General features: G+C 43.1%; 1 protein-coding gene across 1 annotated transcript in view; it reads left to right on the forward strand.

Moving 5' to 3' along the window:
- The window catches only part of brinp3a.2 (bone morphogenetic protein/retinoic acid inducible neural-specific 3a, tandem duplicate 2), a gene marked incomplete at both ends in the record, with an annotated part of 44,830 nt that extends 42,270 nt beyond the window's left edge, over positions 1–2,560 (forward strand). Inside the window, one exon of the mRNA XM_083970305.1 lies at positions 1,790–2,560. Within this exon, the coding sequence (XP_083826431.1) occupies positions 1,790–2,560 (771 nt within the window). The remainder of the gene's footprint in view (positions 1–1,789) is intronic.
- Positions 2,561–21,064: the final 18,504 nt, after the last annotated feature.

The raw sequence follows: 21,064 nt of genomic DNA on the forward strand, positions 1-21,064 counted from the left end.
GGAAAGATAGATGGAGGGAGGGAACACATTGGGTCAAAAAGGAAGGAAGAAGTGAGGACGAAGGGAAGGAAGGAAGGATGGATGGAAGGGAGGGAGGGAGGAAAAAAGAATTGTGGAAACAAGGAAGGGACAAAGGAAGCAAAGAAAGATGGAGGGAGGGAGCAGATTCATTCAAGGAAGGAAGAATGGAAGGAAGGAAGGGAAAAGGGATTGTGGAAAGAAGGAAGGAAAGAAAGATGGAAGGAGGGAACAGATCCATTCAAGGAAGGAAGAAGAAGGAAAGAAGGAAGGGATAAAAGGAAGGAAAGAAAGATGGAGGGAGGGAACAGATCGGGTCAATTGGATCAAAAGAGGAAGGAAGAAGAAGTAAGGACGAAGGGAAGGAAGGAAGAAAGGTAGGAAAGAAGGCAGGAAGGACGAAGGGAAAGAAGTAAGGAAGGAAGGACAAGGGGAAAAATGGGAGGAAAGAAGGAAGGGGAAAAGGAAGGAAAGATAGATGGAGGGAGGGAACACATTGGGTCAATTGGGTCAAAAAGGAAGGAAGAAGTAAGGACGAAGGGGAAGAAGGGAAGGAAGGAAGGAGGGAGGGAAGGATGGAAGGGACAAAGGAAGGAAATAAAGATGGAGGGAGGGAGCAGATTCATTCAAGGAAGAAGAAGGGAAAGACGGAAGAAAGGGAAAAAGGATTGTGGAAAGAAGGAAGGGAAAAAGGAAGGAAATAAAGATGGAAGGAGGGGACAGATTCATTCAAGGACGGAAGAAGAAGGAAAGAAGGAAGGGAAAAGGGAAGGAAAGAAAGATGGAGGGAGGGAACAGATTGGGTCAATTGGATCAAAAGAGGAAGGAAGAAGAGTATTGACGAAGGGAAGGGAGGAAAGAAGGAAGGGGAAAAAGAAGGAAAGATAGATGGAGGGAGGGAACACATTGGGTCAAAAAAGGAAGGAAGAAGTGAGGACGAAGGGAAGGAAGGAAGGAAGGATGGAAGGGAGGGAGGGAGGAAAACAGAATTGTGGAAACAAGGAAGGGACAAAGGAAGGAAAGAAAGATGGAGGGAGGGAGGGAGCAGATTCATTCAAGGAAGGAAGGGAAAAAGGATTGTGGAAAGAAGGTAGGGAAAAGGAAGGAAATAGATGGAAGGAGGGAACAGATCCATTCAAGGAAGGAAGAAGAAGGAAAGAAGGAAGGGAAAAGGAAAGAAAGATGGAGGGAGGGAACAGATTGGGTCAATTGGATCAAAAGAGGAAGGAAGAAGAAGTAAGGACAAAGGGAAGGAAGGAAAGAAGGAAGGACGAAGGGAAAGAAGGAAGAAAGGTAGGAAGGAAGGCAGGAAGGACGAAGGGAAAGAAGGAAGGAAGGACAAGGGGAAAAATGGGAGGAAAGAAGGAAGGCAAAAGGAAGGAAAGAAAGATGGAGGGAGGGAACAGATTGGGTCAATTGGATCAAAAGAGGAAGGAAGTAGAAGTAAGGACAAAGGGAAGGAAAAGAGGGAAAAAGGAAGGAAGGAAAGAAGGAAGGGAACATATTGGGTCAGTTTGAGCCAGAAGGACAACAGGGGGGTTAATCACGTCAGGCTGACTCAGAGCAGAACTGTCTTTTTACAGCTGTAGCCTGAGGAGGAAACGATTCCTCACAGGAGCCACTCAGCATTACAAAGCTCTGCCCTTCTGGCAACCGAAGCACTTTGTAGTTTCCTCCATGTGTTTGTTGTGCCATGTTTTAGATGTGTAGATGTGCACTGCGTACCGATGCTGCCTTGTGTGTGCTTTATGTCTTTTTTTCTTCTCGTCAGGTCCATGCCATCTTCATCAGCAATGACATGCGACTCAACAGCTGGTTCGACCCCTCGTGGAGGAAGAGGATGCTGCTGACGCTGAAGAGCAACAAGTACAAGTCCAACATGGTCCATATGCTGCTGGGAATATCCCTCCAGGTCTGCCTTACAAAGAACAGCACCCTCGAGCCGGTCCTCACCCTCTACATCAACCCCTTCGGAGGGAGCCACTCGGAGAGCTGGTACATCCCCGTCAACGAGAACAGTTTTCCGGACTGGCAGGCCACCAAGCTGGACCTGCCTTTCGAGTGCTACAACTGGACTCTGACGCTGGGCAACAAGTGGAAGACGTTCTTTGAGACCATTCACATCTACCTTCGGAGCCGGATTAAGACTCAAGACGGATTGAACGACAGCGTTTATTACGAGCCGTTGGAGGTGACGGATCCCGGCCGAAACCTGGGCTACATGAAGATCAACAGCATCCAGGTCTTCGGCTACAGCATGCACTTCGACCCGGAGGCGATCCGCGACTTGATCCTGCAGCTGGACTACCCGTACACCCAAGGCTCCCAGGACACGGCCATGCTTCAGCTGCTGGAGATACGGGACAGAGTGAACCGTCTGTCCCCTCCGGGTCAACAGAGGTTGGACTTGTTCGCCTGTCTCCTCCGGCACCGGCTCAAACTGACTGCCAGCGAGGTGGTTCGCATTCACGCCTCCTTGCAGGCCTTCAGCTCCCGTCTGCCCAATTCCATGGATTACGAGACCACCAAGCTGTGCAGTTAACAGCTGCTTGAATGGAGATCCGGCCTGTAGGTGGCCTCGGTGAGAACTCCTGGACACGAGACATGTGTGTGTGGGAGGGGGTTAAAGTTGTCCTCTTGTCTCTTTGGGATTACCAAACTGAGGACCAGCTCTGGACAGCTGAAGAATGTACTCATCTGGTTGTTTTTTGGTTTTCTGTTTTGTGGCCCGACTAAACTTCAAGTGCAAAATCACAGTGACGAGGTGGATCGGAAAGAAAATGCACAACAGTTTTCTCAAGAAACAAACTCTTCAAAGAAAGAATTCTACCGTAGAAATTCAGATACCGCTACATAAAGTTGAACCATCCTGTTTCAATATGAATCTGCTCATTTATACTGTAAGAAACCGATGCCAGAATCAATCAATGGACATTTTACGGTCAAACTGGTACAGTCTGTTTGTTTGTAATTTTTATATGTTCCTTTGCTTCAGTGACAGTGCACTTTCCATGAAGACCAGACTACAGTGGTGTCAGTAAAGATTTTGTAGATAAATTGATATTAAAAGATCATGTTATAACAGAGTCCAGCTGTTGAACCATTTTTCCTGGTACTACCTTTCCTTCCTTTATTTTTATGAAATACCCTCAAAAAGTTTCGACAAATTAAAAGTAAGGCTAAATGAACTGGATCCAAGTGATTATAACGGTCACACACTTCTCTTCGGGTAATTTATTCTCCATGTGTCTCTACATTTTCTCAAGTTCACAGAGGAAATGGTGTTACAAGCACAAACAATGTGAAAGTCAAAGAGAAAAGAAACAAGCTGCATACATGTCTAGTTACACCCATTCAACTTCAACCAAACAATTTCAAAGGTTTTTTATCCCAGCACCACTCTGTCAAGCGTCATTCATCTTGGTGGGGTTACTTTAAAAAGAATAAGACCACGGTGGAGGCAATCAGTGGCCTCCTTTTTACTCCAGATTTTGTCGAATGCAAACCTATTTGTTGGTTGTTGCTCTCCTGAAACCACACACAACAGAGCTTGTTAAAGTTAAACACTGAGAAATACAATCAGGCAGAGCTAGAGCGAAACTGAAACAATGGTATGTTTGAACAGAGGGGGGAAAATGTATTATTCACAGTTTTAATTAATTACAGCTTCGCTCACACACACTGTAAAGTCATCAGGTTCATTTAAAGTGGCTTTGGCAGAATCTGGTATTGATTACTGCAGGAGTTGTGGTAAACACGTGTGTTTGCTGCTTTTCCCGTCTTCATCTTTTTTTCTAAACCAAGTGGTTCTCAACCTTCAGAGTCGTGACTCCCACAGGTAATCAGCCCGGTTGAAAGTGCTGCTGTTGGACTTTCAGGTGATCCACCTTGAGGCTGAAGCTGTTTTTATTCTAAGAAGCCATTGCTTCATTCAATTGGTTAGCTAAAAACTGGCTACAGATTCTTGGTTTAAAGGGATAGTTCAACATTTTGGTATATTGGCCCATTGCCATAATTTGCCACATTCACCACGCTATGAGATAATAACAGAACGTCACGAGACTGAGTTGTTTTAGAGGGAAATACATACAAAACCGCTGATGCGCATTGCCTTCAGGTACAGTTTTTCCAGGTACAGTTTTTCAGGCCCTATGTGCCACCAAGGCACAGAGTGGATAGAGAGAGAGAGAGAGTTTTTCAGCAAGCAGTCTCTGTATTTCCCTCTAAAACAACTCTGTCTGGTAATGTTCTGTTATTATCTCAAAGCGTGGTTAATGTGCAGGTCACAACTTGTCCACCAGAGCGTTTTGGAGCTGTTGGATTGTGTATTTGATGAATTTGAAGAGGGAAACCAAGAAATCCCATTAGCCTCCGTAGCAAGCAGCTTGCGGCTCTGCTCCGCCGTTCGAAAAACAGCTTGCACCGACAATTAAAGGTAATGAACCTACTGCTATGACTATAGGGATTATGGCAATGGGCAAATTTGCCAAAATGTTAAACTATCCCTTTAACACAATACTGTGACACAAAAGTGACAAAACTACTTGTTTTTTTTTCTCTTTTGGGTTTTTAAATTTTGTTTCCATATTCTGACTCTTTACACACTCAATAAAATAGGCAAATTACATCAAATGTATTGTAAAGAGGATTCCTTGTTCGAAAAACATTTGATCTTTTCTCCACAACCATCTGACGACCCTCAGACGTTGTCTCGTGACCCCCCGGGGGATGAACAAGACCCCCCGGTTTGAGAAACACTGTTTTAGCCCACTCTTTAAGCTTCTGTGTGATGCAATGCACACACAGCACATTGCATGTCAACCCCTGCAGCAACTGTGTTGTACAGTAGCATGTGCCTCACTCACACTTACATTAACAACAACCTGAAGCCTTTTGTCAACACTTTGAACACTCTCGCTTATCACTTGCCAGCAGATAGACCTCTGTGTTGGGCTGTGAGGTCTTGAGCGCACAGCAGTGTTGCGTAGACACTGACATGGACAGTGTCTGCTGCTGCTGCTGCTGACGCACCGCTTCTGTTGCGTGGCCAGTTTGGACAAGTTGATGGCAGAAATGCCAATTAAGCCCAGGAAGCACACAGCACTCTCTGTCCATCTCGAGTGCACGGCGGCTCCAGCAACTATTGTTAAACTGGGCTTTTAAGGCAGTTTGTGTGTGTGAATCGGTGATGTTGAGGCACTCTGCACAGGCAAAGCAAACAAGAGCTTCTTCTTTCTTTTTTTTTTTTAACGTCAGACACCATCTTGTGTGGACCAAGGTTTATACACACACGTAGAAAGATGCTGAATTTCTAGATCACGTGATGAAACCTCATCGACCAAACCTAACATGTTACACAGGCAGCGTCTGCTCCAGCCATTCATTCATACGTGTTAGAAATGGAAATCACGTTCCCCAAGAGGAGGAAACATCAAGAGAACCTCAGTCAGACCCAGACTCAGATGACTGTCTGTCAGCGACCAGCATCTTTTATTTATGCTCGGTGTTTGTTAGCATGACACAGCACTAGTGGCTCTGCTAATGCACTGGCAAGGGAACAGTAATGTGACACATGAATGCCTGATGAAGGCTGTCTGAGTCTGTCTCTGTCATTTGTTCAGCAGTTCCTGGGTGAAAATGCACAGTCATGGGTTAAAAAACTTGAAATACATCGGACAGGGTTTAGTAATAAGTAGGAAGTAATCTAAACTAAAGGTTAAAGCAGAAGTAAGCGGAATATTTGTGTTAATATAAGTCTTAAATAGTTCTATCTTCCGACAGCAATCACTTATAAAGAGTGTTTGGTCGGAAACATGGGTCTGTCAGTCACTCTGCTCTGCTGTAAGCCGAGGAGAAAGCTTTCCTTGTATCCTACAACCTTTATCCAATGAGGAGAGAGAACGGCATAAAGGGGCGGTCCTCTCTGTGTGTGCAGCCAAGGGATGCGCGTGAATGTGGTGACGTAGGGACGAGGGCGGGGACTGCTAACTCCATCTGCTGACAGGAAGTTTGCCAAAACGACCGGATCGCTTACTTCTGCTTTAAAGGTCCAGTGTGTAATAATTGTCAAGGTTTATTGGCAAAATCTGAATATACTACCCATGAATATATTTGTATAAGTGTATAATCGCTGTAAAATAAAATTTGTTTGGTTTTCGTAGCCTTATAATTATTATTTTATATATACATATAGCAAGGATGTTGCTTTAGAGAGCGTCGCCATCTTGCGCCGCCATGTTTGTACGGCAGCCCGAATGGAAAATCCAGCCAGCCAGAGAGCACGTTTCAAGAGTTTCGTGTTCATAAATAAACCAACGAAGCAGAAGGAGGAGGAAACAGCAGTGATATGGTAAAAAAAGAATTTTCACCTCGCAGTTCCATGCTCCTGAAATACTCCCAGTCATCCCAATCGAGGTAAACAAGTTTTTTTGTCCTCGGAGGCCACCGTCACTTTGCCGATGGGAGGGATGAGTGCTGCAATCCAGAATCTGAACACTTGATGTCACGGTTTTACCCCCATTTTACACACTGGACCTTTAATATGTCTGTGTGAATGATCAATAGCTGCTTCTGTAATTCCCGCGCCGTCCGGTATGAGTCTCCACCTTTACTCTGTTTACATGCATGTGCCTTAATGACACCGCAGAGCGAAGGTCAAGTGAAGCACCCGTGAAGGTTAACAGTCATCCCCTCCAATTTGTCCGGCCCCTGTCGTCGTCTCCAGCTCGTGTCAGAAGCTGCGCCGAACGCGAGCCGCGTGTACATGGATGAGTAGTGTCTGATGAGATGTGTGAGTGGTGGAATGTGTTATCAAATGTCAGCATGTCTTTTCCTGGACACAGCCATGTCAATTACGCGGGAGGAAATGAGAGCTTCAGCGCGGCATGAAAAGAGCAGCTCTGACAGAATGAGAGACAGCACCTCCAGGATGTGTTTGTGAGTCGACGGTGACTTTGCTTCAACTTTGAGGTCACTAAAATTCCTGAAATTGGTCTCTCGCAGCGAGATGGCAAGCCCCTTAAGTAGTTGCATGCTTTTCTAACTCAGTGCACAAGGAGGGAGAGGGATCACAAAACAGGAAACTGCAAGGACAAAACACTAATACATCTCACCAAAAAACAAAAAAAAGACTTAAATATTCTCAGTCTGAGTAATTATGGATATGGATGATGTTTTTTGTTGGGTTTTTTTTTAAAGAAAGGAGGTGGAGAACTGAAAAATAATTCTTCCGTTCTAAAGTGCGTGTTTCAACTCCTGCAAAATAAAAAATCTCCCAAGGTAATATACCTGTAATTATGATGTTTAACAGCACTCTGCTCATTGTGCAATTACCAGACCGGTTCTGAAAAAAAAAAAAAAAACTGTCCTGCAGAGGCAGCTCGTCATAATTCATTACCGTGAGCTTGTAAATAGCTCAGGGTTTTTATTCCGCCGCCGACTCCGGAGCAGCCTGGCTCAGCCGACAGTGGGAGTGGGCGGTGAGAGGTGAGTTTTGATTAGACAGACTCTGACCTTTTACTAGTCTGTCAATCAAAGGAACGAGGGGCAGGAAAAACCCATCTGATTCACTGTAAATCTGCTTGATTAAATTCTCTGTTTGTGATTTACTGACCATGATTTCTTACTCTTGAGTTTTTTCTTCCTCATTGTGGTTTGACTGAACCTGAAGGAAACATAATACACTGAGTGGATGATGAGCAAAACATGTTTGGACATGAATTGTTTGATAATCAGTATGCATTAAAATTGTCATAAGCAGATTTTTAGGTTAAGATTCAGGTCAACAACACTGGATTTTGCTTGTCATCACCTAAACAGAGATGTAAAATGTGTGATGTTTCTCTTCTTAAATGGATCCATCTAATGAGAAACACCTTCCCCCACACAGAGTGACTAGAGGAAGGTCTTTTGCATTTCCTCAGTACTTCAAGGGGAAGCATACAGTGTTCCTCAACATCTGCAAAATGTGGCACATCCAGTCACTGATGTGTAGTTTTTATGCTTTTAGTGAAATTCCAGGGCTCCAGGCTCCGTATGAAGATTGCATGAGAGAGAAGGAAAAAATGAACTGGCTATGTTAATACCATCTTAATACAGGAAACACATGCTCTGCATATTTATGTATAGACTGTGTCCATTTTGCATATGAAATACTGTATGTGTAGATGTGCATGTAAAATCATGTGCAGAGATTTTCTATGGAAACTGTAAGAAATTGCAATTTCATGTCCAGCTATATAAAGATAGTTCATAAACATCATGTAGCCTTAAATTCTAGAGATATGATACAGGATATTAGATCCATAGTTTTACATCCCAAAGCCTGTCAATATATACTGAAGTAATATAAGTAAATATGAAAGAAAGACATCTATGTTTATGTATATCTTTGTCGTGAGTGATGATGATAATAATATATCCACCTCTAGGTGATGTATATGACAGCATCACTCATAATGATTGGCGTCTATGTCGTATATTACATTCCTCTATGGGCCGTTAGCCTGTGTTATCTGTGATGCCGAGCTGATTCAGGGCTGCGTCTGCTCTCACATCTGCCACTTTGCCTCCTGCATTAATTTCAGCTCACATTTACACAATTATGGCTGCTCATACTTATTATGACAACTGGAGAAGACCGTTTATCCCTGAGTGGAGATTAGCAATGGAGATCAGAAAATCAACAAACATATTTGTACACGATGACAAAGCCTGCCAGTCCTGACCAATACCCAATGCAGAAAAACAATGTACTTGCGCGGATCAATAGCTCTTGCATTGTATTTTTTGCACAGACATTAAATCTCAATGTCACTATAGATACCGGGTGTATGGCAGCAAAGTGTAGGCTATAGCGTATGGCCCCAGCTTTTCCGTATAGACCAAACTTTTCCTCTCCAGGGATCCGACAGTGAAACGAAACGGAGAACAGGAGGAGGAGGCAAAAGGTAACTGTCGCCCGCCAATAAATCAATATGCTGCTTTATTACTTCAGAGAACAAAAGGCGCTGCACCGAGATCGATTGCACCACTGAGGAGCCTCCAATAAGAATAAGAAAAAATATATAAATAAATAAAGTTCTCCTGGCATTTGGCTGCTCTGTCCCCCTCGACAGGGAGGGTGGGGATGGGGGGGGGATCAGCATCAATTTATTACAGATGTGATGGTTTCCGCCTGATGTGTTTTTGTATAAGCACAAATCAATCCTGAGTTTATTAGCCGCTATGATGCATTATAAAATGACATTATTCAGGGTGCCAGATGAATGCCATTCATTAGGAAGGAAGGCTGCATCGACCGTGGATGTGCAGAGACTAAAAGTGAGACTCTGAGAGACACATAGAAAAAGTGAGGAGGTGTTCGGGGTGAACTTCAGTTTAACTGATTGATTTTTGGGGCCATTTTTTCCACTGCTAACCTCAAAATATATTGCAGAGGATGGATGGATGGATGGATGGATGGATGGATGGATGGATGGATGGATGGATGGATGGATGGATGGATGGATGGATGGATGGATGGATGGATGGATGGATGGATGGATGGATGGATGGATGGATGGATGGATGGATGGATGGATGGATGGATGGATGGATGGATGGATGGATGGATGGATGGATGGATGGATGGATGGATGGATGGATGGATGGATAGATAGATAGATAGATAGATAGATAGATAGATAGATAGATAGATAGATAGATAGATAGATAGATAGATAGATAGATAGATAGATAGATAGATAGATAGATAGATAGATAGATCCTGTAAGTGTTGGATGTGGGTCCGTGGGGGGCGGGGCTTTATGGCTGCTTTGTTGTGACATCACAAAGTCACAGGAAGTCCTGATGACTGGTTTTAAGGCTCAGTTTCTAAATACAGGCTGTGTGCATTCCTCTGTGGACTGAAGCTTTAATACTTTAACAGTATTAATATAGAACCTAGAGCTGATCTATAATCAGAAGGAAATGGAAATCTTATGTTATACAACATGTGCCCTTTAACTCTTATTAGTTGTTTTGTATTCCAATTAGCCTGCTTCTTCAAACATGTAAAAATGTGAGAAATTTTAATTATCCTACAGCTGTACATTTGCTTTTAATTAATTAATTCTGAAGCTTTATTAAGTATATAAAAAAACCTCTTTGTTTCACTATGTTTGTAAGATTTGCATTGGATATGCTCAAGTATAGGCCACTGATTAAAAGTTACAAAAATAGGACTCCCACACCTTTTATAAACACCGGACTCAAGGATTTTTCAAGGACTTTCTTTGCCTAACTCCCTCAAATTCAAGGACCCATCTAGTTTGAGACACGGATCAATGTTAATTACTGTTACACTGAGAATTTATATGAGGGCCAGCAGGGTTTTTTTTTAATTTTTTTTTTACACAAGCGCAGAGACAAGAATTATGCAGAGAGAGAGGCTCGAATGGTGTGTGAACACTTGTGAAATCAACTGTGCTGTTACAGTGATGGCAGAATACGTGTGTGTGTGTGTGTGTGTGTGTGTGTGTGTGTGTCTCTTGTCTTCTCTCTCTCTTGTCGGCAAAACTATATTAAGCTCAGCGACTGAGACACAGACTTAGTTATGAGAGTTGAAGAAATGGCTGCAGACACATTCAGACAGCGCAATGTAACCTATTAAACATTATAAAATACCCACTTACACGTCTTTTTTCATGGTCTTTTTTACACACAAATGAATTCAAGTACCTATAGAAACCCTGCTGCACTTTTCAAAACCAGCTCCTATTCTGCTCTGCTCTGTTTATTCATTTATTTTCCTGACGTGAGCAGAGGATGCGTCTGAGGGGAAAAAAAAAAAAAAAAAACAGCAGAATAAGGTGTCCTTGTAAGTCAAGCGGCGCAGAGTGGAGGAAACAGCGTGAAACCATCAACACGGAGGAAGAGAGTGCGACTTGGACACTGCCTCTGCTTTCATTACGGCATTTCATTACAGTATTTTTCATTGCACACACACACCGGAGGAATAACAACCCGCCCGACAGAACACACCGATGCGCCGTGCTTCGGTTGAAACGCTGCATACAAGTCATCAGAAGTACACCGCCGCTTCACTTTGGAGCATTACTGTAATTGTCTGATAACTACAGCATATGTTACATACAGTGCTGCCTTCAGGGCCCACTGGGTCTAATGCTGGGCAGCTGCAGGCTAATAGAACACAACGCTACATTCACAATTACTGCACACTAGGGTTTGCATGTTGTGCATTATGTGTAATGTGTTGTTATATACTGTGATATTGCAAAGCGTGCTAATATCAGGCTGCAAGGGCCGCTCGTGCACTACAAGCTCTGAGAAATTATAAGGTTGCAAACAAGACAGATAGTCTGCATCTGTTACGAGGAGGGGAGTCAAGAGATCTGATTAGACTCGATGAACCCTGTTGGATCGAGGAGTAAGTGGAACACCAGGACATTTGCATTGAGTCCCCGGAGTCCACATGGCAGGGAATACAGAAAATACAACAAGGAAGATGACAGAGGAGAGGAGAGGAGAGGAGAGGAGAGGAGAGGAGAGGAGAGGAGAGGAGAGGAGAGGAGAGGAGAGGAGAAAAGGAAAAAGAGGAGACTTTTTCTTTTTTTCTTCTCCCTCCATGTTCATCCCCATGAATTATAAATTCCATTCAATACTCCGGAATAAACTCCTGCAGCTTGTCTGTGTTTGTTTCCACCGCTGTTCATCATCGATGCTGAGTGAGTAACGATCAATGATCAGTCTTCAATATCGACAACGCGCCGCCGACCAAACGCAGCGTTTAAGAGACGGAAGATGGAGAAGATGAGAGACACGTGGCGGGACACACAGAGCGGTGATCTGATCTGGCTTAACGGGAGAACGAGATGTGATGTAATTTCTATACCGGATGTGGTCGACCGCTTGCGTGAGACGACAGCAACAACAGAAAAAAAAACAAAAAAAACAACCTAATCAGCCGGGCCCACTGAGAGCCATTTTATGCCGCAACATCAATTACAAAAGAATTGCTTTAGGGATCCTCTGGCCAGGCTTTCCAATGCATCACTTATTAGACAATCCTTTGCTGTGACATGTACTCATCAGAGGACTGAGGCACCGGTGCCAGACAAGGTCATTTATGAATTATTTGGATTTGTGTCACCTTTTTTTTTGTTGCTTTCTTTTTCTTTTCTTTTTTTTAACAAACAAACCACTCCACAGTCGATCTCTGAGTCTGTGTGTGTGTGTTGGGGGAATTAAGTATGAAATCAACACTGTTTATTCTCTGGATAACTGAGACCTTGCAGCGCTGCAACGCCTGAATGCAGCATTATTAACTACTTAACGCTCGTCAAATGTCAGCCTCACTCCTAGGTATTGGCAAATGTGGGCCTCATTATGTAATACACATATACTGTATATAGTGTGATGCTGGCTGTATGAAGAGGGGGAAATCAGCTGTGAATGGAGTTTGATGAAAATGAAACGGTTATTAATTTATTTAAGTATTCCTAGTTATGCATCTCATTCCTGATGTCACAGCTGTTACTGTGTGATGATGGAGATGGTTTTCTAAAGGTGGGAGATGTGTTCACGTGCTTTACTGAAATACAGGAGCTTGATTAGCAATCTCAAAGACCTCAAGGCAAAGAGGGAGCTGTTAGATCCATGCTCACTGTTATTAAAGGGATAGTTCACCCAAAATTGAAATTTCACTCATTATCTACTCCCCCTCATGTGGACTAAGGGCTGGGAGAAGTTTCAGAGTCCTCCGTGGCTTCTCTGAGTTACAGGGGGTCTCGGCGTAGCAGTGCATGTCCATATAACGGTTGCAAATGGATACCAACTGTATTCGTGACAAAAAGACACACCAAAAAACATCCAAATACCTCCATGCTGCTCGTATGTAATGTCCGTCTTGTATTGAAGCCCCGGTTCGTCAATTTTGGACGAACCAGGGTCTGTCGTCTTCCCAGTTCGTCCAAATTTGACGAACCGGGAAGAGGAGCTTCGAGAAACTTCCGCTACAAAACAAGCTTGAAAAATAGACTTATTTAATTTTTTTCGGGACAATTTTGCATTTCGGGTCTTCAATACAAGACGGACATTACATACGAGCAGCATGGAAGCAGTGCAAAGGGGGCTAACATGAGATATACATAATAAAAGTAACAGTTTTTTTAATATGCCAGTTTCATTTTTGTCAAGACAGTCACAGCTGGACATGGTCTTCATCCCTTTAACTGTCTTGATTTTACTTTTTGGGGGGGGGCATTTAAAGTCCCACTCCCGCGACCCTTTTAGGCCATTTTAAAACCAGCTCATTAGCAATGCACATTAGCAATGCACCTCTGGGGGGTGGGCGGAGACTGCGCTGTTTTGCACCCGCCCAGCCACCTCCTCGCACCCCACCCCCCTGACAGTTGGACATTGTACAATTACAGATTCAGCGTGTTTAGCGTAAAACTCCACACGGGGATTCCTTGCTATACCATGACAGTTACACCGAGCTGTGAAGCCTTTCACCTCTGAGCCAGATGCAGAGCGGGGCGGGAGCTTGTAGCACTAGTGCCCTCCCCTGGAGCTGTGACACCCTCAACTCCAGTCTCCCTGAAACTGCCAGTTTGAGTCTGCCATTGGTTCACAGCAGTTTGAAGGCAGAAAAACTCAGAAATGCAATTTAGCACTTCCTTTTCTGCTGATATGTCCTCTAACACAAGAAAAATGCCACAGGAACATGTGAAAAGCTCAAAAAACACGATTTTCACGGGAGTGGGTCTTTAAAGAATTAAACCCCAACGCTGACCCCTGAACTCATTCAAAAGGTTAAAATTTTATTCTCAGCCTTGAAAACATCTGCAGTCAAACATCGTACCACAAACTACATCTGCATACCACCAATTATTTTTTTTTCTATGTAAAATGTTAATTAGCACAGGTACCACTGCATATAACTGTCAGATAAATGTGGTGGATTTTGGAGCAGAAATTTGTTTTCTAACAAAAAAGGTTATTCAAAATTCAAATCAAGTGCATGAGCTGAAATGTTCCCTGTGGTGTTATGCAACCAGCACTGGAACAAACAAAACATGAACCTTCTCAAAAAAGAAAAAATAGATGAATAAATGTTGAAGAGGACACAGGGTACCTTTAAAGTTCCTTCAATGGCCACTGGAGTGAGTCACCACATAGACTCTGATGTTAAGATGTTAAAAAGCTTTACAGCAGAAATCATCATAAGCTCATTTTGACCTTTTGAACTGTATGCATTTATGTAACTCATTGATTTTCTTATAGCATCAAACAGCATCCACAGACTTCTGTATTAATCTGTACATGCTAATAACCTTTTTTATGTTTATCTATCACTGATGTCTAAGGACGCTTGATGTGATAATTGTTCTCTTTAGAGAAACTATTTGAATACTTAAACAAATCTATATGTCAAGGTTGAGTTACATCAGCTTTAATGTGAAGTGTCTGTGTATGCCTGTGAATAAGCAGACACCAAATAAAAGAGGGAAAAGAGGTAATTCAATCACTTCAGAGCCTGACACAACGATGATTTTTCAAGAATAGCTAAGTTCAAGAAAAAGCTATATTTATGTAGAAAGCAATACTTCTGTGTGTGTGTTTGTTGAAAAAAAAAAGCCTCACACACTCCAAATCAAATCCCGAGCAGCCTCGAGTGTCGGGAAATGATCATTAGGAGCCTCAGCGGCACTTGAGATGCTGCTGCAGGATGTTGCTCCTCGCAACCTCGTGGTGATATGCATCAACAGTCAGAGGGAGAAGAAGACGCCAATCCAAACAGCCGGGATAATTAAGGTTGAACCAACAAACATAATCAAAGCCCAATCAGAGGTGTATTGTGGGAAATCATCACACTGTGCTTGAGGAAGTCTGTCTTCATTTGCCGTGTCCATGTAAAGTGGATGAGGGTGAGAGCCTGAGCTGCCTTCACTGGAGTGAGCGTCCTCCTCCACTGAAGAAGCTCACAGGCCACGAAACCGAGGGTTTGATCGCCGCTTGTGTCCCACTACACGTGTTGTGTATATTTATTATGTTTGCAGCACAAATGTGATAAAAGTATTTACTCTCAAAAGGCTCACACTACCCATCATCCTCTCTGAGTTGAAGCAGGTGGCCCCGCCCACCCTGACTCTGGCTGTGCTTGAGGTTCCTGCTGCTTACCATGTTTTTTCTTTACCACTTCCTTTACTTACAGTAGGACTTGTTGAGCCTCTGAAATAAATAACCAGAGATTATAAATGATCCTGAGATCAATGAGAAATGGACCTCAAGGAGTTATTTTTCTGGTTATTAAAGAGTTTCATATTAATTTGGATGAATCTACTTGTTAATGGGTCCATTTTCTATAAATATATTGTTTTCTCTTTATTTTGTTATTATAATTTAGTGTTCAACTCACCCAGCATTTCCCACTTTCGGTTTGGCGGACGCTGCCCGAACTACGACGGTATCTGATCGTCTTCAAACCTCTGACTTTCGTTCTTGATTACTTAAAACAGTCTTGGCAAATGTTTTCACTTTCTTCCGTCTTGCGTCGGTACAATAATTTCACCGTGCGCGCGGAGGCGAATGGGAAATGTAGTGTGAAAACACTTTGCTTTCCAAAACTCCTTGTTGTCCCTTTAAGGGACATGGGAACAAACAAAAAAGGTGGGCCGAACTTTTGTGAGATCTCGCAAAAAAACTGTTGTGAGATCTCGGAAAACCATGACGCATTATCTGCCATGGTGTGAAAAGTTACCATGGTAACCACGTTGATAAAAGACACAAAGCTCGACATAAAGCAAAGTAAAAAGTGATCACCTACTGTACAGGCTAACATTATGGTTAGCTAAACATCCTGTTTGATTGCATGGCCACATGTGTTGTGTACTCTGGTTGCTATGGAAATGTAGTGACTAAAAACCATATGGCAGAGGGTCCGATCAAGTACGTCTATTTTTTCACCCATCAGTTCCTGCCCCCCCCCCCCCCCCCCTTCACATGTCCCTACGGGGCTCCGTACCATCCAGATGCGATGTTTCAAAAGTGCTTCTAGAAAACGTCTATTTAGTGATTTGATGCTAAATACCTGAAAATGAACTTGACTGATGTCTTGTTGCTGATGTAATTTAGCCTACATAAAATCTGTGTTTTCAGTTGTATGGACATGCCACACAACTACTTTAATGATTAGCTTGCAGTTTACTGTCATATTGACTGATATCAAAGCAGCTGTTATTCTGCAGGTCAGTTCAACGTTATCCTAAGGAGACATGGACGATCTGATGAAGCTGAGTCACTGCAGCTGCCAAAGGGGATGAGTTAGATTACCTGACAGCCTTTTATATATCATCCCATAGACCGAGCCCCTGCCCCCACTCCTTGCCAACCTGCCTGCGCTGATGGAAAAAACAGAAAACAGTCCAGCTAAGAGAAAACACAGAGCCAGAGGTTAGAAAACACATCTGTCTCTGACATCAAACTGAATCCAGCTGGCACCGGAGAACAATTCACACACAGACATTTTAATGCAGACAGAAGTGACTTCAAACAAAGAGTTTCCTCCCACTCCTAATCTTTCCTTTCTTTCGGCTTAATTACTTTTCTCTCTCTCTGTCTTTCTCTCGCAGAGGCATGAAATTCAGTAAAACAACGACGAGGCAGGGAAGCCTCGTCTTTAATTAAGGAATGCTATCATTGTAATCATTTTTATTCATAAATAAGAGTTAAAAGCTGTAAAAGATGCTTTAGAGAGAGAGGGAGAGAGAGGCATATATTATTGATTGAAGGGAGAGATTAGAAATTAATGACCCGTGTGTCCCAGATTGAATAATCAATTTCAATTAATATCAATTTCACAGTGCAGCTGCTCGGTAACAGTTCCTCAGATCGGCTTTTGGCGCCGTTCATTTTTCAACTTCTCGGGGAGAACACACCCGTAGAGGGAGAGCAGGGACCGTGCAGGGTGGAATCACAAGCTCCCATGGCCAGATGGCCTGGTAATGTATATATCTATATATATAGATAGATAATACACGTTTCACTGACCCATCCCACCCCCCAACCCCCAACCCCCAACTCAAACCACCTACTGTTTTATCTCCAGATAAGGAAAACTATCACCAGCACATCTTGGTGCCAACTCTCCCTGCCAGAGCAAGAAATTGCAAAAGCTGGGTGAGAGAACTCTGTGTTCCTATTTAGCCTTGAATGCATCGCAAAAAACCATCCATCATTTAAGTCTTATTTGAGATGACAATGATGAGCTGCTCCAGTGTGTCTGTGTGTGTGTGTGTGTGTGTAGATGCGCGCATCTGTGCGTGTACCTGCATGGTCCCGAGCAGTAACAATCTCCCCTGAGAAGTGCAAGTGATATTTTGAAGCCAAATTGAATGGATGGGGTGATTGCTCTGCAAGAACAGAATAGTGACATCTCAATAGGCATGCCCTTATCAGGAAAATAATAAGGCTATTTTCATGACCAAAATTAGATGTGCAGACTGTCGGATGAGAAGGGAGAGAGAGAGAAAAAAAAAGAGAAGGCCTGAACCAATTGAACCAAAGAAGATGCTTATTAGAGAGGTTCAATTTGCATATATTGCATGTCAGACATATTGGCAAAAATGTCAAAAACTAAATCAAAAAAGCTCTCCTAGTGTATCTGCTGAAATTGCTCCTTGATCAGAGTGGATGGATTTGACAGAACAGTGATGTTTTGGGTATGTGGCAGAAATAAATCAGCGCTGAGACGTTTATCAGATGTGGTGGGCAGGAAAATTATTTTCTCTTTTTTATTTTATTTTTTCTTCAGATGAAAAAAAAACAAAACAAACTAATTCTCATCTTTAAATTAAATGTTAAAGGATGTATAGGATCATTTTAGATCTATATGGGCGCATAAGAAGACTCAATTCAAGTGCTCCTCCACCCCGCCACTTAACTAGCTTTGGATAAATTGTTAAATGGGCCAGAGCCCATCACGCTGCCGCAGCACTCACTGAATAATCTGCTCATCTTCTCACACCAGCCTGCTGCAGCCTGATCATCACTGGCTTTTTTTTGCTTCCAACCGCCTTGTAGGTCTTGGTCTGGAGGTTTTGATCCACTTTTCCAAAAGCCAACCTCCTCAGTGGTTGACTTTCAGATTGCACGAAGGGTTAGCGACGTCTGATGGATCAGCGCTGTCTCAGATGTCTCCACATGGCCCCCGGAAGATCCCCCCCCCCCACCCCCCCCCCTCCTCCGTCAGCCTCTGTTTGAGATGTGAGCCGGAGGGGCCGCTAATGTCAAGTGCCGTTGACACTCAAGACAAATGACGCTCTGAGGCCCGTGTTTGAGAATATTAGAGCTGCAGCTGCAGATGGATGTATGGCACGCTGGTGACTGCACAGACAGATGGGAATCTAAATAGAGCTGTTATCGTATCATCATCAGCATCAGCATCAGCATCAGCATCACCGTCCTTCCACTGCTTCCAAAAAAAGGCGAGCGCGTGGAGGCGGGCGGGGGCAGCGGGGGGGGGCAGCGCCTTATCGTCCGGCGCCTTCTTCCAGATACTTACAAGCATTAATTAAGAATCCATTATGAGGCCGAATCCATCAGAAAAGCGGACATTATGCGGAGTGACAACCCATTATTTGACGCTACGTTGTGTTTTGTATGCATGAGTTGTGACAATTTCTTGTGGGTTTGTGCGAAAAGTGCAAGCAGAAGCCATCTGGGCTCCTCGTCGGTCCAGGATGCAGTGAATATTGATAAGGAACGCCAGTGTTCTCCGTAATGTGTCAGCTCACGGCTTCATCAGATAAAGATAAAGGCGGCGGGATATCGTGTAACTTATGTCATAACTATCAATCTGACACAAAACAGGTACAGCATTTGTCTCTCCAGCCGGGGAAACGTTACAGATCCTGACAGGACAAATCCAGAGAGATTACAGCTTTTATGCTGCAAAAGAGGCGCTTTTTCTCACAAGTAGTTACAGCTTTCAAAGCCCCATGCAAGGTCACTGTCTGCCGCGCTCACAGAGGAACAGGTATACTGCAGATAGTATTGATTTTAGTTGATATTTATCTGAAAGATGCAAGTGAAACATGTGAACTCAAGCTTCAGATATTCAGTCATTTTTATTCTAACAGGGTGAATCAGCGCTTCGCCTCCAGCTCTGACTCTAGTCTGGTCTCAAAAGAGTATTTTAAAGGTGTACGATCAACAAATTTGGCAATCTGTTCAGTTTTTTTTTAATGTGATGTTTTTATCGTAAGGTGATATAACTGCGAAGGTTGAAAGAAGAACTACCAAAGACCGCATCAAAACGCAAGTTAATCGAGAATTATTACAAATACAAGCACCTTTGAATCAGAGCAGGGTCAGATCTGATTTAGCGGTAAATAAAAAAGAAAAACGTCTGAGAGGTCAAATGGAAGGCGCAAGGCTCCGGGATAGACTTGAACGCATCCTTTTACGGTCGCGACGCTCTTTTCTAATCTTCATTTTCAGCCTTCGTAGCAAAATCAAACAGGGAGCAGAAGAGGACAGAGAAACAAGATTCATCTCAAATCCCTCTAAGCCTTTATCGAATTAATGCTCACTCACAATGAACCCAGCGCACTGGAACAGATGTAAACAAGGACTTCACTCACACACACACACACACACACACACACACACACACACACACACACACACACACACACACACACACACACACACACACATACTGTATATGCTCTATCTCACTAAACACACACTCATACACACACACACAAACCAAAACTGTATGAAGAATAATGCAGCCCTGCAGACAGTCAAGGCTGCACACAGAGTTACAGTTCACTGTTGCGCGGCAAATAATGTGTTCCCATTGTCACATTAGTTCTTTTCAGATATTTATTATTTCATGTTTGCATGCCAGTCGCCCAGCAAAGAAGACAATTAGGGAACTTACAAAAATAGCAAAACAGGTGACATCATGAACAGCGGCCATTTGGTTTTCAAAAGTCTTTCTGATATTGCAGCTGGATAAATAGTGAATATACAGGAGGGTTGGGCAAATAAAACACACAGTTTAGAATAAGATCATTGTAGGAGCCGATCTTGAATTGAGTTTTAGTATTTTTATGACAAACATCCAATTTCGTCATGCTCATGCTCAGTTGAACATAGAAATCGATAATAAATGTCTGAGTGTTAAAGCTAAAGAGAAGAAATGGTTTAGGGATACATGCATATTGTATGTAGGCTAGCTACCAGCTTGGTTTATAAGCTGGATGAAAATACGGCTTGGATGTAGCTACAAAGTTGGGAATAAATGTTCAAGACCTGACATTAATTTTAGGGTCACCAATCATGTTCAGGTTGTTCACGTTTCCAGGACTGGACTTTCCTCTCAGCAAAGCTTGTTTAAAGGGATAGTTCACCCAAAATTGAAATGTCCGTCTTGTATTGAAGCCCCAAAATGCGAAATTGTACTGAAAAAAATTAAATAAGTCTATATTTCAAGCTTGTTTTGTAGCGGAAGCTTCTTGAAGCTCCTCTTCCCGGTTCGTCAAATTTGGACGAACTGGGAAGAGGACAGACCCTGGTTCGTCCAAATTTGACAAACCGGTAAGAGGAGCTTCCGCTACAAACAAACTTGAAATATAGACTTATTTAATTTTTTTTCGGGACAATTTCGCATTTCGGGGCTTCAATACAAGACGGACATTACAATTACAAATTTCAATTTTGGGTGAACTATCCCTTTAAACAAGCTTTGCTGAGAGGAAAGTCCAGTCCTGGAAACATGAACAACCTGAACATGATTGGTGACCCTAAAATTAATGTCAAAGCCATTCAAAGTGGAAGAAGAGTCAGGTCTTGACATTACATATGAGCAGCATGGAGGTATTTGGATGTTTTTTGGTGTGTCTTTTTGTTACGAAGACAATTGGTATCCATTTGCAACCATATGGACATGCACTGCTACGCCGAGACCCCCTGTAACTCAGAGAAGCCACGGAGGACTCTGAAACTTCTCCCAGCCCTTAGTCGACATGAGGGG

This window comes from Trachurus trachurus (genome assembly GCF_905171665.1).
Source record: "Trachurus trachurus genome assembly, chromosome: 4".
Lineage (NCBI taxonomy): Eukaryota > Metazoa > Chordata > Actinopteri > Carangiformes > Carangidae > Trachurus > Trachurus trachurus.